The following is a 21,829-nucleotide window of genomic DNA, read 5'->3' as shown; positions in this document are numbered from 1 at the left end:
AAATTATATCATTGATTGATGTAAGTTGATTTTAAAAGAAAAATTGGGACTTTTGTAAATTTAGTTATACGGTTGATTAAAATACTATTTGTCTTTCACATTTCCCTCTTTCATGTCTTAACTCTAGTTTTGCTTCTTTCTCATTTCTTTTTTGTTGTTGTGGTTTTTGCTTTTGTTTAATATATTATTGTGTTTTGTGGATCTGGTCAGGGAACCGTTACCGTATTTTATGTTTGTATCTACATTTTATTTTGCATGCGTAACGTGGCTTTACCTGGATGTTCTTTTTGGTAAGTTCCAAATTTATATAGCATATTGTTTTTTTGTAGTGTAAGTTGTAATGTTTTTCACCTTCTTTTCTCCCATTTCTAGTAATGTGATCATGCTCATGACTTGTTTTTAATTTTTTAAGAGTTCATTTGATACTTTTTTCCTAACACTTTCAGATTTTCCTCAATAGTAGTGCACTTTGGTACTAATATGCTTTGATTTGTTTTATAGCCTCACACTGTCAGTTGCTGATCACTATTAGCAGTTGCTGTCTCGAGTACTTTGGTTTTTTAAAAAGCCTTAATCATCTAGAAGTATTATTCTAAAAGCTTGTGCTTCCATATAGCAGTCATAAAAGAAGATAGTTTGTAGTAAAATTAAATATTTTTGTTCTCTATGAGCAATGCATTCTAATTTTGTTTTAACAGCAACAGCTTGCACAACTACAGAAAGAAAAATCAGAGATTCTGAAAAATCTGGCATTATATTACTTCACATTTGTAGATGTTATGGAATTTAAGGTATGTATTTTAATATATAATATTTAACATTTCAGAAGTAGATTTAAATGTTTATTAATTGTGTAAATTGCTGTGTCACTTGTAAATAATAAAATAGAAATCTTCCAGAACTGAAATTTAAAACATACCTTATTTGTTTGTGTTCTCTGAATTTAAACGGATTTGTACAGATAAAAGATTACAATAAGTATTTTTTTTCAGGACCATGTTTGTGAATTGCTGAATACTATTGACGTTTGCCAAGTCTTCTTTGATATTGTAAGTATCATTTTCAGAAAAATGTCCAATTATTCTGTTTCCAGAAGAGCTCAGGGGACCAATTGCTTTTCTTTAGCTGGATTATGTAACTAGCATATAAAGTTTTAGCATTATTAATTGGCTTGTTTTATAGCTTTTTAAAAAAGTAAAGTGTATATTCTCTTTATTTGTTTTGATTATCACTGAGTTTAAGTCTTGTACATCTTGGGAAATACACATTAACTTTAGTATTTTATTTAATAGGCCCAATTTTCAAAAGTTAAGTGGATAATATTTTCTCTCTAAAAGGCATACTTGGACTCTTTCTTAGTATGATAATTTTTAGATACAAGAAGTCAAAGTGAAAATTGTCTCCATTTACTTAATGGTGAACTTTAAAAAGAATAATTTTTTTTCCTCTTTAGTGAGATTGGCACCAGTGTTCCTTATTATTCTGGCTTTTATCCTTTTGAACTGTTACCAGTTTGAATATAGTGATCACAAGCTCTTTTTCTTTCATCCATGAAATTGTGTCAAACACAAAACTGTTATCTGTAACTGCCAAGTTTTAGACATGCTTTTAGTGAAAGGAATTAGATAGCATTTTAGAATGGGGATAAAATAAATACAGAAAATTATTAGCTCTCAATAGCTTCTGTGAAGATTTTGTGTGTGTTTTAAATTTTAAGAAATAGGAAGTAGTTGAACTTGATTTTTTTTTCTCCTAGACTGTAAACTTTGATTTAACAAAGAACTACTTAGATTTAATTATAACCTATACAACACTAATGATACTGCTGTCTCGAATTGAAGAAAGGAAGGCAATCATTGGATTATACAACTATGCCCATGAAATGACTCATGGAGCAAGGTAGATTTGCATTATAAAAGTCTTTCTAAAATGCTCAATGTGATAGATTACAACTCATTGAAATTTGATATGTCTGTTTTAAGTGACAGAGAATACCCACGCCTTGGCCAGATGATTGTGGATTATGAAAACCCTTTAAAGAAGATGATGGAAGAATTTGTACCCCATAGCAAGGTAAGAGACAGTTGTTAGGCATATGAGAGAATAGGCATATAACATAGCGTGAGGATAGATAGTTGGATAAAGGGATAATCTTCTTTTTGAAAAATACTATAATGGGATATAAGTAATAGTTATGTGTGCTTTTATCTAATTATGGACAGGGAACTAATTAATGAGATTCAGAATAGTGTATAGAGACTCAAGAATATATTGATTGATTTCATTATAGTTTTTTAGATTTTAATACAGCACTAAACAATAGAATTTACCATGTGGTATTTGAGAGGGTCTGTTCTCACACTAATAGGTTTTAGTAGCAATTCTGCAAATTATAGTATAATATTTGTCAAGTTACTTAACCTCACAATACCTCAGTTTTCTTATCAGTAAAAATGGAATAATTATAGCACTTAATTTCATATGGTTCTTAGAAGAATTAAATGAATTGCTTCATTAAAAAGTACAGAGTATTTGATAAATTTTAACTTTATTATTATAGTCTCTTAATGAAAAAAATGACAGGGGTTTTATGAAAATAATTTGAAATGACTATCTTTTAAGAGATATTAAAAATAATGAAATAATTTTGGTTGTAAGTAGTCTTGTCATTATGGATTCTCTGCAGAAGGGCTGATTCACAGAATGGTAGTTTCTAAACACTTCAAGGAAATTTATAGGTATCTCATCCAATCTCATTATTTATAGCTAAGGATTAAGGGCTGGAGCAGTATCATGACAAGGTAAGTCATCTGGTAATAATGATGGCAAAACCAGAACTGAAGCCCAGGATACTATAATCTTGGTCTACATTGTTCTCTTTGAATCATGAAAGTTAATACCTTGTGTAAGTCTGTGCTTTTTTCTTTATTTGAGACAGCGTCTCGCTCTGTCGCCCCAGCCAGAATGCAGTGGTACAATCTCAGCTCACTGCAGCTTCAGCCTCCTGGGCTCAAGTGATTCTCCTGCCTCTGCCTCGGGAGTAGCTGGGATTACAGGCCTGCACTACCACGCCTGGCTAATTTTTTGTAATTTTAGTAGTGACAGGGTTTAACCATATTTCCCAGGCTGGTCTCGAACTCCTGAGCTCAGGCAGTCCACCCACCTCAGCCTCCCGAAGTGCTAGGATTATAGGCATGAGCTACTGCACCTGGCCACTGTGCTTTTTTCTTGACATACAGTTAACACCAATAATTTTCTTTGAATTTTTTTACTCCCATGAAAATTCTGAAGAATTTTTTCCAGATTTGCGTAGCTACATTATACACAAATTTATATAGGTTTTCTGTCTGGAAATTGGTTGAATTATTAGTTTGCAAGAAGCTAGTAGATGGCATCAGTTTTGAAATTAAAAAAAAACATTTTAGATAGAAGTATCAGAATTCCTCAAAATGCTGCACATATCATGGTCATCTCCTGTCTCTAATATCAGTAGTGGTTTTTCCCCACCCAGAACTGTCTTTTCTATTCCTCTCCTCTTTTCTCTCTGGATCCATTTAGGATTTTTCCCTAATCATGTATGGTCTTGTTTTTATTTAACTATTTTAGATTTGGTTCTTTTTCCACTTAGGTGTTGAAAATTTCCTTGACAGCCTGTTGAAAATTCCAAGCTAGGCTCTTGGCTATCTTTTTAAGTTCTATATAGTATCGTTAGCACATTAACATATTCAGTAGATAGTAGGTTATTGATAATTACATAGGATAATTCATTTGAATTAGACCAGTTATTTTCCAATCTTGATTTTTTTCTAATATTCCATGATACCTTAGAATTTTGATAAAACACTATTGTTTATTTGCCAGGGTTTGTTTTTCTGTTTCTTGTTTAGATTCATGGGGTACATGTGCAAGTTTGTTAAATGAGTATATTGTGTGATGCTGGGTTTGGACTTCTAATGATCCCGTTGCCAAAGTAGTGAAATGGTACCCAGTAGGTAGCTTTTCAGTTCTTGTCCCCCTCCTTCCCACTTTTGGAGTCCCCAGTGTCTATTGCTGCTTTGTGTCCATGTGTACCCAATGTTTAGCTTCCCCTTATAAGTGAGTACAGTAAGTATTTGGTTTTCTGTTTCTGCATTAGGTGTCTTACGATAATGGCCTCCAGTTCCATCCATGTTGCTGGAGAAAGACATGATTTTGTTCCTTTTTATGGCTGCATAGTGTTCCATGGTGCATATGTACCACACTCTTTTTATCCCATCCACTGTTGATGGGCACCTGGGTTGATTCCATGTCTTTGCTGTTGGGAATAGAGCTGCAGTGAACATACGAGTACAAGTGTGTTTTTGGTAGAACAGTTTGTTTTCCTTTGAGCATCTACCCAGTAATGAAAATTGCTGGGTTGCATGGTAATTCTATTTTTGGTTCTTTCAGAAGTCAACAAACTGCTTTCCATAGGGTTTGAGTTAATTTGCATTCCCACTAACAGTGTATAAGCATTTCCTTTTCTCCAGTAGCCTTGCCAACATCTGTTATTTTTTTGACTTTTTAATAATTGCCATTCTGACTGGTGTAAGATGGTACCCATTTTACCAGTGGTTTTGATTTGCATCTCTCTGATGATTAGTGATGCTGAGCATTTTTTCATATGGTTGTTGGCTGGTTATATGTGTTCTTTTGAGAGGTGTTTATTCACGTTCTTTGCCCACATATTAATGGGGTGGTTTGATTTTTTTCTTGTTGGTTTAAGTTCCTTATAGATTCTGGATATTAGTCCTATGTTGGGTACATAGTTGCAATTATTTTCTCCCATTCTGTAAGTTGTCTCTTTACTTTGCCTTTGCTATTCAGGCTGGTTTTTGGTTCCATATATGTTTTAGAATAGAGTTTTCTAATTCTGTGAAAAATGACGGTACTTTGATTGGAATAGTGTTGAATCTTTAAATTGCTTTGGGCATTATGGTAGTTTTAATGATATTGATTCCTCCAGCCTATGAGCATAGAATGCTTTTCCATTTCTTTGCGTTATCTGTGATTTCTTTCAGCACCGTTTTCTAGTTCTTCTCTTAGAGAGGTTTCACCTCCTTGGTTAGGTGTATTCCTAGTTATTTTATCTTTTTGTGGCTATTGTAAGTGGGATTGCTTGCTTGTTTGCTTGCTTGCCTGCCTGCCTGCCTGCCTGCCTTCCTTTCTTTTCTTTTCTTTTCTTTCTTTCTCTCTTTTTCTTTCTCTTTCTTTTCTTTCTTTTTTTCCTTTCTTTCCTTCTTTCCTTCCTTTCTTTCCTTTCCTTTCTTCCTCTCCTCTCCCCTCCCCTCCCTTCCCTTCCCCTCCCCTCTCCTCTCTCTCTCCCTCCCTTCCTTCCTTTCTTCTTTCCTTCCTTCTTTGTTGATGGAGTCTCACTCTGTCACCCACGCTGGAGTACAGTGGTGCCATCTTGGCTCACTGCAATCCCCACCTCCCGGGTTCAAGCAATTCTCCTGCCTTTGCCTCCTCAGTAGCTGGGATTACAGATGCCTGCCACCACGCCCAGCTAATTTTTGTGTTTTTAGTAGAGATGGGGTTTCACTATGTTGGCCAGGCTTGTCTCAAACTCTAGACCTCAGGTGATCTGCCTGACTTGGCCTCTCAAAGTGCTGGGATTATAGGCATGAGCCACCGTGCCCGGCCAGGGTTTTGTTCTTGAGTCCTCAGCTTGAATGTTATTGGTGTGTAGAAATGCTGCTAATTTTTGTATGTTGATTTTTGTATCCTGAGACTTTGCTGAAGTCATTTAGTTTTCTAGGTATAGAATTATATTGTCAATGAACAGAGATAATTTGACTTCCTTTTTTTCTATTTGGATGCCTTTTATTTCTTTCTCTTGCTTGACTGCTCTGGTTAGGACTTTTCAGTACTGTGTTGAATAGAAGTGGTAGGAGTACAGACACCCTTGTCTTGTTCCAGTTCTTAGGGGAATGCTTCTAGCTTTTACCCATTCAGTATATTGGCTATGGGTTTGTCATAGATGGCACTGATTATTTTGAGGTATGTTCCTTCGATGCCTAGTTAGTTGAAAGTTTTGTCATGAAGGGATATTGGATTTTATCGAATGCTTTTTCTGCATGTATTGAGATGATCATATGGTGTTTTATAAAATTTTGTTTATGTAGTTAATCACATTTATTGATTTATTTGTTGAACCAACCTTGCATCCCAGGAATAAAGCCCACTTGATCATGGTGAATTAACTTTTTGATGTCCTGCTGGATTTGATTTGCAAGTATTTTGTTGACAATTTTTGTGTCTATGTTCATCAGGAATATTGGTCTGTAGTTTTCTTTCTTTGTTGTTGTATTTTTACTAGATTTTAGTACCAGGATGATACTGCACTCATAGACTGATAAGGAGGAGCCCCTCCCCCTCAACTTTTTGAAATAATTTCAGTAGGATTGTATGTCTGGTAGAGTTTAGCTGTGAATCTGTGTGGCCCATGGCTTTTTCTGGTTGATGGGTATTTTATTACTGATTCAATTTAATTACTCATTATTGGTCTGTTCAGGATTTCTGTTTATTCCTGGTTTCATAAAGCAAATCTCAATAAATTAAAATCATGCCAAGCATCTTCTCAGACCATACTGGAGTAAAAATAGAGGTCAGTACCAAGAGGAATTCTCAAATCCACACAAATACCTGGAAACTAAACAATTTTATCCTGAATGACTTGGGTAAATAATGAAATTAAGTCAGAAATAAAAAATTCTTTGAAACAAATGAAAATAGTGACACAACATACTGAAACCTCTGGAATGTGGCAAAAGCAGTGTTAAGAGGAAAGTATATGGTACTAAAAAGATGATAAAAATAGCTCAAATTAATAACCTAACCTTGCACTTTTTTTTTTTTTTTTAATTCTTTTTTTTTGAGACGGAGTCTCGCTCTGTCACCCAGTGCTGGAGTGCAGTGGATGTGGATCTCGGCTCACAGCAAGCCTCGGCCCCTGGTTCACACCATTCTCCTGGCTCCCAGCCCTCCCCGGTAGCTGGGGACTACAGGCCTCGCCACCTCGCCTCGCTAGTTTTGTATTTTTAGTAGAGACGGGTTTCACCCTGTTTTAGCTTAAGCAGTGGATGGTCTTGACTTCCCCTGGACCTCTGATCCGGGCCTGTTCCTCGCCTCCCAAAGTGCTGGGATTACAGGCTTGAGCCACCGCCCCCGGCCTCTAACTTTGCACTTTAAAGGTACTGGAAAAAGAAGAATGAACTAAACCTAAAGCCTGCAGTGAAAATAAATAACCAAAATAACAGCAAAGCTAAATGAAATTGAGACCCCAAAGACCATACAAAGGATCAACGAAAACAAAAAGTTAGTTCTTTGAAAGGATTGTCAACAAGGTTGACAGACTCCTAGCTAGATTAACAAGGAAAAAAGAGAAGATGCAAATAAGCAGAATCAAATGAGAAAGGCAATATCACAACCAATCCCACAGAAATACTAAAGATTATCAGAGACTACTAGGAACATCTCTGTACACACAAACTAGAAAATCTAGAGGAAGCGGTAAATTCCCATAACATACAACCTCCCAAATTTCCCAGGATTTAAAAAAATTAACATAATTTTTAAAACATTCTTAGTTGGCTACGTCAGAATCACTTTGTGTAGCTTAATAAAATGATAGATTCTGGGGTTCTGTTTCCAGAGGTTCAGGTTCACTAAATTTCAGTTGGAGCCCTGTATTCTGTTTTCAGAACAAACTTCTGGCACTCTGTGTGCAGTCAGATTAAAGAATCATTCTTAAGGCCAGGCGTGGTGGCTCACACCTGTAATCCCAACACTTTGGGAGGCCGAGGCGGGCGGATCACGAGGTCAGGTGATTGAGACCATCCTGGCTAACACGGTGAAACCCAGTATCTATTAAAAATACAAAAATTAGCCGGGCATGGTGGCGGGCGCCTGTAGTTCCAGCTACTCCGGAGGCTGAGGCATGAACCTGGGAGGCGGAGCTTGCAGTGAGCAGAGATCACGCCACTGCACTGCAGCTTGGGTGAAAGAGCAAGACTCCATCTCAAAAAAAAAAAAAAAGAATCACTCTTTACAGAATTTTTAGGAAGCAGGGATTAATAGCAAAAGACATTTATGAAAGCAAGAAAGAAACATTTGAGATGAAACATTAAATATCTTGATAATAAAGCTGTAATCAACAAACTAGTTGATAAAGAGAAGTAATTTATTAAGATGAGATACAGTGTATTATTTTTATAAGACATTCTTTAGAGAAATATAAAGCATGTTGAGTTTTATTAACACTTAGTCATATAACCCCAAAGTCTTTTTCTTTTAAAGCTATCAGAATGGAAACTTGTATTGACAGAAAGATGACAGTAGGCTCTCTGTTCCTTTTGGAATAAAGTTCCCAAGATTGCCACATATTTTAACCTTTAAGAAAATAACATGAGTTTCTGACCTAAGCTTTTGCTCAAAAATGCAGAATCTGTGTAGTTTTTATAACATTAGCAAAAAAAATTCTGGAGGAGAGGAGCCGCAACCCAACTCAGATATTATAAGGAGCATGGCTGTAATTAGGCTGTGTTGTTTTATAATGGTATAGTTAGAAACCCACAGCAATTATAGCTGGAATGTAAACAGAAAAGGAAAACAAAATTCTTCAGCTTTCTTTTTCGTATTTTAATTAGTCTCTTTCAGATGCACTAATTTCTCTTCAAATGGTATATCCTCGAAGGAATCTTTCAGCTGACCAGTGGAGAAATGCCCAGTTATTAAGCCTCATCAGTGCACCTAGTACAATGCTTAATCCAGCGCAATCCGACACTGTATGGTTCTATTTTTCTCTTTTGAATGAAAATAAAGTGACTTTTAAAAAATAATAGTTCAGCAATGCTGTTGCAGTTTGTTTCTAATTAGCATTAGCTTATTAGTTGAAGTTCATTATAAAATGTTCATTACTTAAGTCATATTGTTCAGATTTTTTAGCTTTAGAGTCTTAATGAAAACTGGTGATAAATTAATATGGTAAATAGTATGAGTACTTTTTTCTTTAAAGTTAAAAAGTTTGTTTTGCTTTATCATGATAGAAAAATTTGAAGTATAAAGAAAAAACAAAAATCACCCCACATCTCACCAAGTAGACAAAATCATTGTTATATTCCTTTGTATTCTTTTCCATCTATTCTCTGTATTTATGAACATAGGTGTTCCACATATGGAGAATACACACGCATAGCTACTGATTTTGGTGAGACAGTGAGCATTCAGACACATAAATGTCTTTTATCTTGACTAAAATTTTATCTTTTGGAATATTGTAAACTTTGAAATAGACTTGAGAAATTGATAAGTTGTCATTTACCAGATTAAAGACAATTAGCAACAATATTTTTTAAAGAGAGGTTTAAGGGTGTGCAGATGTGAAAGGGGCACACCTCTCATTGTTATTTATTGATTGCAAGTTTCAGTATAGATAATAAAATTTTATCCAGCTCTTCAAATTTGTTGTGGTAGTGTTTGGGCGAAGAGTTGGGTAGTAAGTTATCGGGAGAAGGGGAGGAGAGTGACTCAATATGGAATATTTTTTAGAATTTCTTTTAACTGCAAATGTATATGTTCTCTTTTTAAGATGCCTTGTGAATACCTCTCTTTGGATGCAATGGAAAAGTGGATTATCTGTAAGTAAAATGGGTTAGTGTTATGATTATTCCCCAGGTTTTACGTTTCAGAGAAAAATAGCAGGTGACATGATTACTGCCTCTGTGCTTAGCATTGTGCTAACCCATCTATGTCCACTACCTCTTTCAGTCCTCATATTAATCCTATCAGAGTAGATAGTCTGTTTGTGTGTGGTTTTTTTTGAGATGAAGTCTTGCTTTGTCACCCAGGCTGGAGTGCAGTGGCACAATTTCAGCTCGCTGCAACCTCCGCCTCCCGGGTTCAAGCAGTTGTTGTGTCTCAACCTCCTGAGTAGCTGGGACAACAGGCACACGCCACCACGCCCGGCTAATTTTTGTATTTTTAGTAGAGGCGGAGGGTTTCACCATATTGGTTAGGCTGGCCTCGAACTCCTGACCTCAGGTGATCTGCCCGCCTTGGCCTCCCACAGTGTTGGTATTATAGGTGTGAACCACTGCGCCTGGCCAGGTAATCTGTTTTAAAGTTGAGGAATCTAAAGCTTAGACCACACAGCTAATGAGTGACAAAGACAAGATTAAGAACCCAGCCTAACTCCAAGGCTCATGGGCTACGTTATATTGCCTTTCAACATAACCTTCAAAACTAAATTTTGGTTTTGCTTTTAATTATTATTTAAATGTCACATCTGTTCACTTAAAGTTTTTGGTTTTAATTTACTGCAGTTTATTTAATAAATTACTCATATGTTTGGCAGTTTTTTAGATGCATAGGAGATAAAAGTACTAGTTTCTGCTTCTGAGAAGCTTACAAACTATGAGAGAAATAGACACAAGTTTTTTTGTTTGCTTTTTTGTTTTCCATCATTTTATTGTGAGCATCAAGAAAGTTGAAATAATTATAGAGTGAACACCCATAAATCTACCACCAAGTTTCTATGACTTCTAATAGCTTGTTGTATTTCCTTTTAAGCTGTTTGTTTGTTTATCAGCTTCAAAAGGTATTTTATTTAAACTTTTAGGTTCATGGGTACATGTGCAGGTTTGTTATATAGGTAAATTGCGTGTCATGGGGGTTTGGTGTACAGATTATTTTGTCACCCGGGTAATAAGCATATTGCCTGATAGGTAATTTTTTTTTTATCCCAACCTTCAAGTAGGCCCTGGTGTCTTACATTGTTCCTTTCTTTGTGCCCATGTATACTCAGTGTTTAGCTCCCACTTATAAGTAAGAACATGTAGTATTTGGTTTTCTATTCCTGCCTTAGTTTCCTAAGGATAATAACCTCCATCCATGTTACTGAAAAGGATACGATTTCATTGTTTTTTATGGCTGTGTACTATTCCATGGAGACACATAGGTTTAATACAGAATGAGAGTTTCTGTAATATAGATAAATTCCTCCTACTCACCCCTAGGCTCACTGCCACAGGGGAATAATTTTGAAGTGTTTGTGTTTTTTCGTTTTTATTTTTGATTTATTAACCTTTAGAGAGTAGAGTTGGCCCTTTATATCCTGGAGTTTTGCATCCAGAGATTCAGTCAACAACCGATTAAAATACAGGAAAAAAATTCACAAAGATCCAAAAAGCAAAACTCACTGCATAATGAGTACTACATTGAGTTCACGCAGATGAAGTGATATGTAGCTATTGTATTAGGTATTACAAGTAATGTGGAGGTGATTTAAAGTATGCGGGAGAAAGGGTGTAGGTTATATGTAAATACTACACCATTTTATATAAGGAACTTTAACATCCACAGATTTTGGTATCTGTCGATGGTCCTGTAACCAATCCCCTACACTAAGAAATGACTGTATTTGTTGACTTTTTATTACAGTGTTTCTCAAACTATGGTGAAGGACTGCTTTTCCTCCTTTAATGTTTTTTGGATTGATCCTTTAATAAAATAAAGAAAATGAATTGCTAGAATTCCCCAGAAAAATGAAGTAATAAGGACATAAAATACAAGCCCATAGTTTTTATTACTAGATTCAGTCTAACAGATTATTAGGTTTTTACTCCAAAGTCACTGTGAAATTTTTATGAAAATTTCTAAATACCCTGTTCCAATACTTAGTGTCATTATGGACTGATACTTTGAGTTGTTTTAGTATGAAAGAGGAAGAATTTAACAATAGTATCTGGCCTTAGCTATTTTTATTAATTGTGTTATTTTTTACATTGACCAAGTTTGTGATATTTATATTTTCTTCTATAAAGATAAATGAGATTTTCATGCTTTGTCTCATAGTTTATTTAGAAAAACAGCTTTCAGAGTTTTGATCTTGCTCAGTTGTGTGGTAATTGTTAGTTGTTTCATGCTTATGGATGTGCAGCTGAATAATTGAGTTAATTAGTGGAGTTAGATGTCATAAGTGACCTCTGGAGTTACATAGGATTGCTCCCCCTAATCTTTATTTTAAATGGGAATGCTGATAGCGTGAGTTTGTGTAATGAGCCAGTAAGTTGATCAGGAAGCAGGCTACCCTAATGGGGTATATATGGGCATAGAGAAGTCAGATTTGAGATAACCACAGTTGCCAAAATAAGGAATGAGTTTTGCTTCTTTCGTGTTTTTGAACCCTGAGTAGAGCTAATATAGAGGTTAGGAGTTGTCTCAAATTCTGCACTTCTCTTTTTGGAACTACTACCCAGACTGGGATTTTTCTTCAATAGGTAGTCTGCTCTCTTTGGAGCTTTGTTCTGGATTAGTTCAAAATGTGGTTCCTGGACCAGCAACATGAGCAACACCTGGGAACTTCTTAGATATGCAGAATCTTGGTCCCTACCCAAGACCTACTAGACAGAAACTCTGTGGATGGGTCTTAACAATCTGTTTAATGTACTGTCTCAGTGATTCTGGTGCAAGCTAAAGTTTAAGAATCACTGCTCTAGATTATAGCCTGATGCTAAGAGTTGTTCAGGACCCAGAGTATTGAGGACCCAGCACTTGGAGTACAGTTGTAAAATTAATTATCCTGATAGGTGTTTTAGGGTTCATTTTTGGGTCTATTGATTAGACTTGGGAGACTCCTTAGGAAACATTTTTTTTTCTTTAACTCCAGAGTTTTGGATTACTAATTTCTGCCTTGTTTTTTATATTGATAGTCCAATTTTATCTGTTTTCTGCCTTCAAAGGTTTTCTTCAACTTCCTTGTCAAGACTTGGTCATCTGTTTTAAGAGCTACTTAGCTACTTTTAAATTTTTTAGTTTTATTTTTGTCCTTTCATCCTAACTTTGCTAAAGGAGATTGATATGTAGTTTAATTAATAAGTCATCCCCCTAATCTTGGGCAATCTATTTTATTTTTTTGAGACTTCAGTCTTTTCTGTCGCCTAGACTGGAGTGCAGTGGCGTGATCTTGGCTCACTGCACCCTCCACCTCCCGAGTTCAAGCATTTCTCCTGCCTCACCCTCCCAAATAGCTGGTATTACAGGTGCCCACCACCATGCTCAGCTAATTTTTGTATCTTTAGTAGAGATGGGGTTTTCACCATGTTGGCCAGACTGGTCTCAAACTTCTGACCTCAAGTGGTCTGTCCATCTTGGCCTCCCATAGTGTTGGGATTACAGGTGTGAGCCACCACGTCCAGCCTGGGCAATCTATTTTAAACTCATTTGCCTTTTTTGTTCCAATTTAAACAAATAAATATACTTTAACTCATAACACGTATGTTAAAAACAAACACTTTTAACTTATAAGTGATAAAAATTTTCAGAGAAACCTTATATTAGTAGTAGCAAGTATTTTGTAAATGTTAATGTACAAAGAGGTGTAAGACACTAAGTGAAATCTGATTTCACTTGATATTAGGGTGGAAAGTCGAGTACGTAAGAGGATAATGTTTTATAAAGAAAATTTCTCTTGAGGGCTCTTTAATCTTTCATACATGTATTCTGTTTCTTTGATTGTGTGCTGGATTGAATAATTGACTTGTTTTAGGGGCCCTGTTATGTGAGAAATATTTTTGTATAGTTCCAAGTCAAAGAAGTTAAATATGTGTGTATGACTCTACAATATATGCCTACTTACAGAGTTAGCTTGCTTCTATAGTGGCCCAAGAAGGAAGCCTGAGCTAAGAATCAAAAGATAAATGGCAAGTTTTATGTTAAAGTGTCAAGATAGCTGTACAGCTATAATAGGAGTTTAAACATGGGAGTGATTATTGAGAATCATAGGGAAATCTCAAACAAAATGGGATTGGTTTCTAACTGGCCCACTACAGAACCTTATATATAGTAGACACTGAGTAAATGTTCAGTGAATGAAAGATGAGGTCTTACGTCCTAGTATAGAAGACTAGAGAGGATATCAGTCAGCATGTATAAGATTATATTTTTTGTAGGATTTCCAGATTAGATAACAAAAGGTAAAGATATTTAGAATTCATGTAATTGAGAGCAACTTAATATATTGAAAGTATTGGACTTTAAGGATGAATAATTGGGGCTAAGTCCTAGCTTTATTACTTTAATAGTATTTTAGTAAAGTCAATGACCCTTCACTTCTTGAACTGTAAGAATCATATGGACCAGGTGCAGTCGCTCACACCTGTAATCCCAGTTCTTGGGGAGATTGAGGTAGAAGGATGGCCTGAGACCAGGAGATTGAGACTAGCCTGGTCAATGTGACAAGACCCCGTCTCTACCAAAAAGAGAAAAAAAAAGAAAGAATACCACCTGTCTTGTCTACTATACAGGATAATCATTTGAAATAATATATATGAGAAGGCTTAATGAACTATAAATTGCTATTAAAAATGTGAGATGCTATTAAAATGTGAGATGCTATGATTTATTCTCATGATTAGGAAATATTCTGATGATTTATTCTCTGTATGTATGTATAATAATATTTATATGTATAAATGTATACATATAAATTATATATTATATATAAATTATATATAATATAAACTATAGATTATATAAACTATAAATTATACACAGTATAAATTATATATTATAAATATATACAATATATAAATTATGTCTATAAATTATATACATATAAATTATATATAGTATGTAAATTGTATTCATATAAATTATATATTATATATAAATTATATTCATTAAACTATATAACAAATTATATACATATAAATTATATATTATATGTAAATCATATACATATAAATTATATATAATATGTAAATTATATACTTATAAATTATATATATATATTTTGAGACAGAGTCTTGCTCTGTCGCCCAGGCTGGAGTGCAATGGCGTGATCTCGGCCCACTGCAACTTATGCCTGCCAGGTTCAAGCGATTTTCCTGCCTCAGCCTCCTGAATAGCTGGGTGCACCACCACTCCTGGCTAATTTTTGTATTTGTAGTAGAGATGGGATTTCACCATGTTGGTCAGGCTGGTCTCGAACTCCTGACCTCATGATCCGCCTGCCTTGGCCTCCCAAAATGCTGGGATTACAGGCATGAGCCATTGCACTCGGCCATTTAAAAAAATTTTTTTTGAGACAGGGTCTGTCACCCAGGCTAGAGTGCAGTGGCGCAACCTCGGCTCACTGCAACCTCTGCCTCCTGAGCTCAAGCAATCCTCCCACGTCAGCCTCCTGCAGTGCTGGGATTAAAGGCATGAGCCACAGCACCGGGCCCTGAGATAAGCTTTATTTTTAAGTTATTATAACAATTGTAATGATTACTGCATTATATGTTAATTAGAAAGTTCTGATCTTTGGTTGAAAATATTTTATAAATGTTACTTTTATTAAAATGACTTGGTTCATAACCCAGAAGTGACATTTTTCTCGTTTTGTCAGTGCAGGTTCAAATAACTGGTTTTGTAGAATACAGAAAATTATAATTGGGAAAGAAACATGTTGTTACTATGGCTTATACATAGGTATTGTTACTGTTACTCAGAAGCCTCAATCTAGTGATTGTGGTTACATTTCTGTATTTTCCAAAAGCTACACTGTTACCAAACTTTGGAATACTTTTACATTTACATTTATATTTGCTTTTCTTTTTATTTAAAGTTGGCTTTATTTTGTGCCATGGGATCCTAAATACTGATGCTACAGCACTGAACCTTTGGAAGCTAGCTCTTCAAAGTAGTTCTTGCCTCTCTCTCTTTCGGGATGAAGTTTTCCACATACACAAAGCTGCAGAAGACTTATTTGTAAACATACGAGGGTATGGCATTTTCATTTATTTTATCTTTTTTGGAGAAGGGTGGTGAGTGAGTTATCTTTACTGAAGTTTTGGGGATAAAGGAGTAGTCACACTGCAGGAAGATACAGCCTATACCATCTGACTTGGATCCCAGGAAGTTGTTTTTAACAGTCAACCTGATAGGTAATAATCATATTTTTTACAGGTAACTTCACATATTAAAAAAAACTGAGGTTACTTGACGTTTCAAAATATGTAATATAGGAGAAGGAAGATGTGTCTTCTTTTGCAAGTCATATATGATTTTCGATGCGAAAGTACCATATACATTTTAGAGGTTTAAAATTTTTGTAAGTGTTATTTTAGAATAGGGTGTACTTGTAAAAGTATATGAAGCAATAAAAAATAGTTAATTGGATTAATTATAACAATTACAGAAGTGATACCACTGCATGTAGGAAATCATGTTGTTTTTATTTAAATAATACAAAATATTCCACATGATTTATTTTCATTTATTTCCAGTTCAGCAAATAATTATCTGAAATGTGTTTTTTAGAAATTTTTAATAACTTTATTTCTCTCCACTTGAGATTCTGCAGCCAATATATAAAAGCTAAGTTGAACTCAGACTTGGTGGCAGTTATGAAATATTTAAAAATACCTAGGATCCGCTGTACTTATGTTGGGCTTCCTAGCTTCAGATGACAATGAAATTTGCCTACATTTATTTCACATCCAGTTGAATAATGACCTAATGAAATTAAAATGAAATAAAACTTCTAGATATTTCAATGTATGTGTATATGTCTGACACTAAATTTAAGCCAATATATCTCACATTTTAGTGTACGTAAGAATTACCCTGAAATGCAAATTGAAATCCAGGTTCCTGAGCATCACCTTTAACCTCCTGTGTCTGTATCTTGGAGAGGTTAAAGGAATCTGCCCTTTTCTTCCCAAGTACTTTATTGAGATAAAATATACAAACAGAAGAATACGTACATCTTAGTTGTATAACTGATTGACTTTGCATATGAATACTCCTGCGTCATCACCACTTAAATCAAGATGTAAGAACATTTCCATCATCTCTGGAAAATTCTTTTGTGCTTCTTTCTGGTCAGTACTGCCATGCCTAGTCCCCTACTCCCCCTACTCCTTTCTCTAGTGACTACTGCTCTGATTTCTGTCACCATACTGATATTCTTATGCCAGTGATCTGTCAGTCATATGATAAATAGTGCCTTATGTACTTTTCAGCTCTTAGTTTAGATGGTGGAATACCCTGAAATATTATATGCAAGATGGGCTTTGTCATTTTCTAGTTGATTTAGATTGAAAATCATGAAACTTATATTAATATCATATACTAGCATACTGACAAACTCGTTGTGGAATCATATTTTAAAAATGTAAACATTTAAAACCAATTAGCCTCTGTGTATTGAGTGAACTTATGTATGGTGCAAGTAAATTTAATGGCACTGTGAAACCAGTTGTCTTTGTTATGCTTTATTAATGATAAATTTATCATTTGAGAATCTCTGTATTTAAAGTTGTGAGAAGTTTCCATTTTTAATTTAATTGTGAATGATCATCCAGTTTAAAATATGAATTATCATAGTCAAACCATAAGTATAAAATCTTATTAATTATAGACGGTGATGGTTACAGAATTATTATATTTTGGAAATTTGCCCAAAGAATACATAAATCTTAGAGCACTTAAATATAGAAGTTGGAGTTCATTTTAGTGTAAGAGATTTTTATTTATTTACTTTTTTTAAATTTATTTTTGAGATGGAGTTTCGCTCTGTCACCCAGGCTGAGTGCAGTGGTGCAATCTTGGCTCACTGCAGCCTCCTCCTCGTGGGATCAAGCAGTTCTCCTGCCTTAGCCTCCTGAGTAATTAGGATTCCAGGTGCCCGCCACCACGCCCAACTAATTTTTGTATTTTTAGTAGAGACGGGGTTTCACCATATTGGCCAGGCTGGTCTTGAACTCCTGCCCGCAAGTGATCCACCCACCTTGGCCTCCCAAAGTGCTGGGATTACAGGTGTGAGCCACCGTACCTGGCCATGGTGTAAGAGATTTTTAGAGAGGTTGTCAGGAAGATATTTTTTCTTTAACATTTTAGGAATTTTGAGTTTTTATATCTGTTATTCATGAAATTGTTTATTATTAGCATTTGTTTTTATGGTAGCATCTTTAAGCTGATGTTAATTAAATGTTTTTTTATTTGAAAAGTAAGTTTTTTTTAAAAAAAAATACATAGCTTAAAATATATAGTTCTCTTAAAATAATTTAAAGTCGACAAATGCTTTTGTGCCTCAGTTTTCTCCGTCACAAAACCTTTTTATCCAAACAGTCACTACTTTTGATCACTAATATATATCCTTTCAGAATTTTTTCATGCTTAAAGATAGACTTGATTAAAAAGTCAGAAATGATAGCTTTGTCAGTACTTTAGATTTTTGGAAGTAACTTCTGATGTTAATTACATCAGAAGTATAATTTCAGTGTCTCCTTTGAGGCTTAAGGAAGTAATAACATTTAATTTAAAAAATCTACATTTTGAAGTTTAATTTTATTGTTGGATTTAATATAATGTGACTTTTTTTCTTTTAGGAAGACTTGAATGGACATCTAAATGCTAGGAAAAAGTGTGGGTAGATTCTTCCATGCACTTCCAGTTTGAGGGCCAGGTTTTAAATTGAAAATGTCATTTTTAATTGACTTCTAGTATTAGACTTACTCATTTTGACAGTTATTGATCAAATTAAACTAACGTGCTAATTTGTTTTTGCACCTAGCTATAATAAACGTATTAATGACATAAGAGAATGCAAGGAGGCAGCCGTGTCACATGCGTAAGTAGTTTTATTTTATCTCTGGTAGTTTTAATCAAGAAAAAAATTCTTAAAAGCATCATTTTGTTGAAGTGAGTACAGATTAATAGTATGCAAGATATGGTAGTAGAGGGGAACTTTCAGTCAATGAAAAATATTAAGTATATAGCTTCAATATGTAAAACCTTGGAATTAGTGAAGTCAGATTTTAAATGTTTTTGAAGTGTTGATAAAATGCTATAAGGAAGTATCACACAAAGGACTCTTACTTTGGGTATAATCTCACTGCCACTATGCTCTGCATACCAATATGATTTTTGTACTACTACATGAAAATTAATATATCCTTATAACTCTTCCAGATAATATTTCCTTTTTTTTTTTTTGGAGACAGTCTCTGATGCCATCTTGGCTCACTGCAGTCTCCACCTCCCGGCTCAAGCAATTCTCCTGCCTCAGCCTCCTGCATTGTTGGGATTACAGGCACCCACTGTACAATCTCAGCTAATTTTTGTATTTTAGTGGAGACAGATTTTCACCATGTTGGCTAGGCTGGTCTTGAACTGCTGACCGCAGTGATCAGCCCGCCTCAGCCTCCCAAAGTGCTGGCATTACAGGCATGAGCCACCGTGCTCGGCAAGTATTTACTTTTAAAAGTACACCTCTTTCCCAATTTTAGTTTCTTATATTAGTAAATATATAGCTATCCTAAGTGAAAAATTAGTGTATTTTAAATCTTTGAACAGCTTTCCAGTTTTCTCAAATAATTCTAAATAATTTAATATTTCACTTTGTTACATATATGATATACTTAATGTAGAATATTTTCTGCAGTGAACTTAGGTACTATATACAGATAGTAGTATTTGATCTATCAGTATTTCTATATAAGGCAGAGAGAAGGCAAGCATCACTCCATAGAGAAAACTGTGAAACCACGGGAAGTTTTAGAATTTCAGTTTAGGCTATAAGATAGATATTGGGAATTTAAACTATCTTTACTCATTGTATCTGTGCTATATCATTCCTCATGCATATTTTATTTACTTGAATGAAGTACATGTGCTTAATTTTTCAAAACTGATTCCTAGTGCAAATAACATACTTTGGAGTTCATTAGAATTCCTCTCTAGACTTGCAGAAATGCACATAATTATTATTTCTTCACGGGATAGACCCTACTATAGGCAGAAATATAGGCATAGCTATCTTTTATAAAGATCGTTTACAAGTAAGGTATTTTTATTTTCCTCCTTCTGTTTATTAAATAAAAATTATAAGTAGTAAGCAGTGCTAGGCCCAAGTACTTTATAGACATTTTCTCCCAATAAACATCACAGACTTCTCACAGTAATCCTGTGAAGTAAAATAATCAAAATAACATTTGTTCATTTTCTTCTTGGAAATGATACGATGACTTTATTATTGTCAGTAAAAAGAGCTTGTCATTGAAATTAAAGTAACATAGAAGCACTGTATATGAGGCATCATGAAAGATAGTGCATCTTTTGAGACAGGTGCCATCATACTTATTCTATAGACAAAAAACTGAAACTTAGAGTTGGAACCTAAGGTCATGCAGGGAGAGGATGGATTTTAATTTGAGTCCTCTGAAACTGACCTGCTGTGTCACAGCAAAATTACTAGTATTGGGTTTTTGGCATAGACGTCATTCATACACACACACACACCCCCACACACACACACACCCCCCCACACACACACACATATTTATGCACCTATCTAAATTCTAAAACTTTCTTGGAGCAGTGTGTATTTTGTGTAGTATGAGGAGTTTGAATACTTAGAACATTTTATGATTTTTTTCCTTGTGTTAATATGTGAGAATGTTTTCTAATCTTAATTTTAAAATACCTAGTATATGAATATTTATGATTATCCCTTCCTTTCCCCATCTTTCTATTTTTGAACAAGAGTGCCAAGTAGATCTCATCTCAATACCTTTATTGACTATAGCTCTTGTGTATTCAGTTTTGTATATTTAATAGGAATATAACTTAATAAGAATATAGATAACCAGATATTTATTAAGTTATATTTGTTAATTTCTATATGGAAGTGACAAAAAAGTATACAGTTAGTCAGTTTTTGGCTTCAAGGATTTCTTTCTTTTTTTTTTTTGTTGAGGTGGAGTCTTGCTCTGTCATCCAGGCTGGAGTGCAGTGGCATGATCTTGGCTCACTGCAACCTCTGCCTCCTGGGCTCAAGTGATTCTCCTGCCTCAGCCTCCCAAGTAGCTGGGATTACAGGCGCCCACCATACCTGGCTAATTTTCTGTATTTTTAGTAGAGACGGAGTTTTGCCATGTTGCCCAGGTTGGTCTTGAACTCCTGAGCTCAGGCAATCCACCCAACTTGACCTCCCAAAGTGCTGGGATTATAAGCATGGGCCTGGTCACCGTCAAGAATTTCAGTCTGTAAAGTGCTTAAAGCTGTGTGGTACTAAAATTGGAGAAATTATTCGTCAATAAATAGCTGGATGTTGGGAAATGCTTCTTGAAGGATTGGTCTTGAAGGTTGGGTAGGATTTTGATAGATGGAGAATAACAGAAGAAACACAATTTAAAAAGCAACACAAGAAAGGCAGGATAAATGTAAGATTAGAAACTCACTTAATGACAAACACATAGAAGATTATTTTTATAGGAACTTTGGCTTCCTAAAAAAAGACTTCAGAAGTTGAACCTGTAATGCTAGTTACTTTAATTGCCAATAAAAATTTTAGTAGAAGCAGATAAACTATTATGGTGTCTTTCCCTGTAGCGGTTCAATGCACAGAGAAAGACGCAAGTTTTTAAGATCTGCACTGAAGGAATTGGCTACTGTCCTCTCTGATCAGCCTGGATTGCTAGGTCCCAAGGTAACTGATTTAATTATTATTTCAATAATTGTGCCATATTAAAATTTTAAAAAACATTTCTAAATGAAATTTTACTGAAATTTGAGTCAGGGACTACATAAAAGGATTTTTATATTTAGTGGAGCATGAATTTTCTGACTTGACATTCATACATCGTACCTCCCTGCATTCTTCTCCCTTGTATGCATGCTCTCTCTCTCCTACATACTTGTAAGTTCTCTTGTGCTCTCTCCTGTTAGTCTCCTCACTCTTTTGAATTGATATTATCACTTCTTGCCAATGACTTTTCACATAGAAAGAGATTACGAGTTTGTTTTTTGTCATTGAATAAGAATA

General features: G+C 34.9%; 1 protein-coding gene across 4 annotated transcripts in view; it reads left to right on the top strand.

Moving 5' to 3' along the window:
* Positions 1-21,829, top strand: part of NCKAP1 (NCK associated protein 1) — a 112,273-nt gene that overhangs the window by 35,355 nt on the left and 55,089 nt on the right. For 2 of the 4 annotated variants that reach the window (XM_021923772.2, XM_021923774.2), the window contains 9 exons: positions 699-791; positions 993-1,049; positions 1,757-1,899; positions 1,983-2,073; positions 8,667-8,804; positions 9,608-9,656; positions 15,626-15,782; positions 18,578-18,634; positions 21,397-21,493. In XM_021923772.2, coding sequence (XP_021779464.1) covers positions 699-791; positions 993-1,049; positions 1,757-1,899; positions 1,983-2,073; positions 8,667-8,804; positions 9,608-9,656; positions 15,626-15,782; positions 18,578-18,634; positions 21,397-21,493 — 882 coding nt within the window. The remainder of the gene's footprint in view (positions 1-698; positions 792-992; positions 1,050-1,756; positions 1,900-1,982; positions 2,074-8,666; positions 8,805-9,607; positions 9,657-15,625; positions 15,783-18,577; positions 18,635-21,396; positions 21,494-21,829) is intronic. The other 2 variants (XM_021923773.2, XM_021923775.2) reach the window with 1 other exon arrangement.

This window comes from Papio anubis, chromosome 10 (genome assembly GCF_008728515.1).
Source record: "Papio anubis isolate 15944 chromosome 10, Panubis1.0, whole genome shotgun sequence".
NCBI classification, from domain to species: Eukaryota; Metazoa; Chordata; class Mammalia; order Primates; family Cercopithecidae; genus Papio; species Papio anubis.
This window is presented reverse-complemented; position numbering and strand designations above follow the sequence as displayed.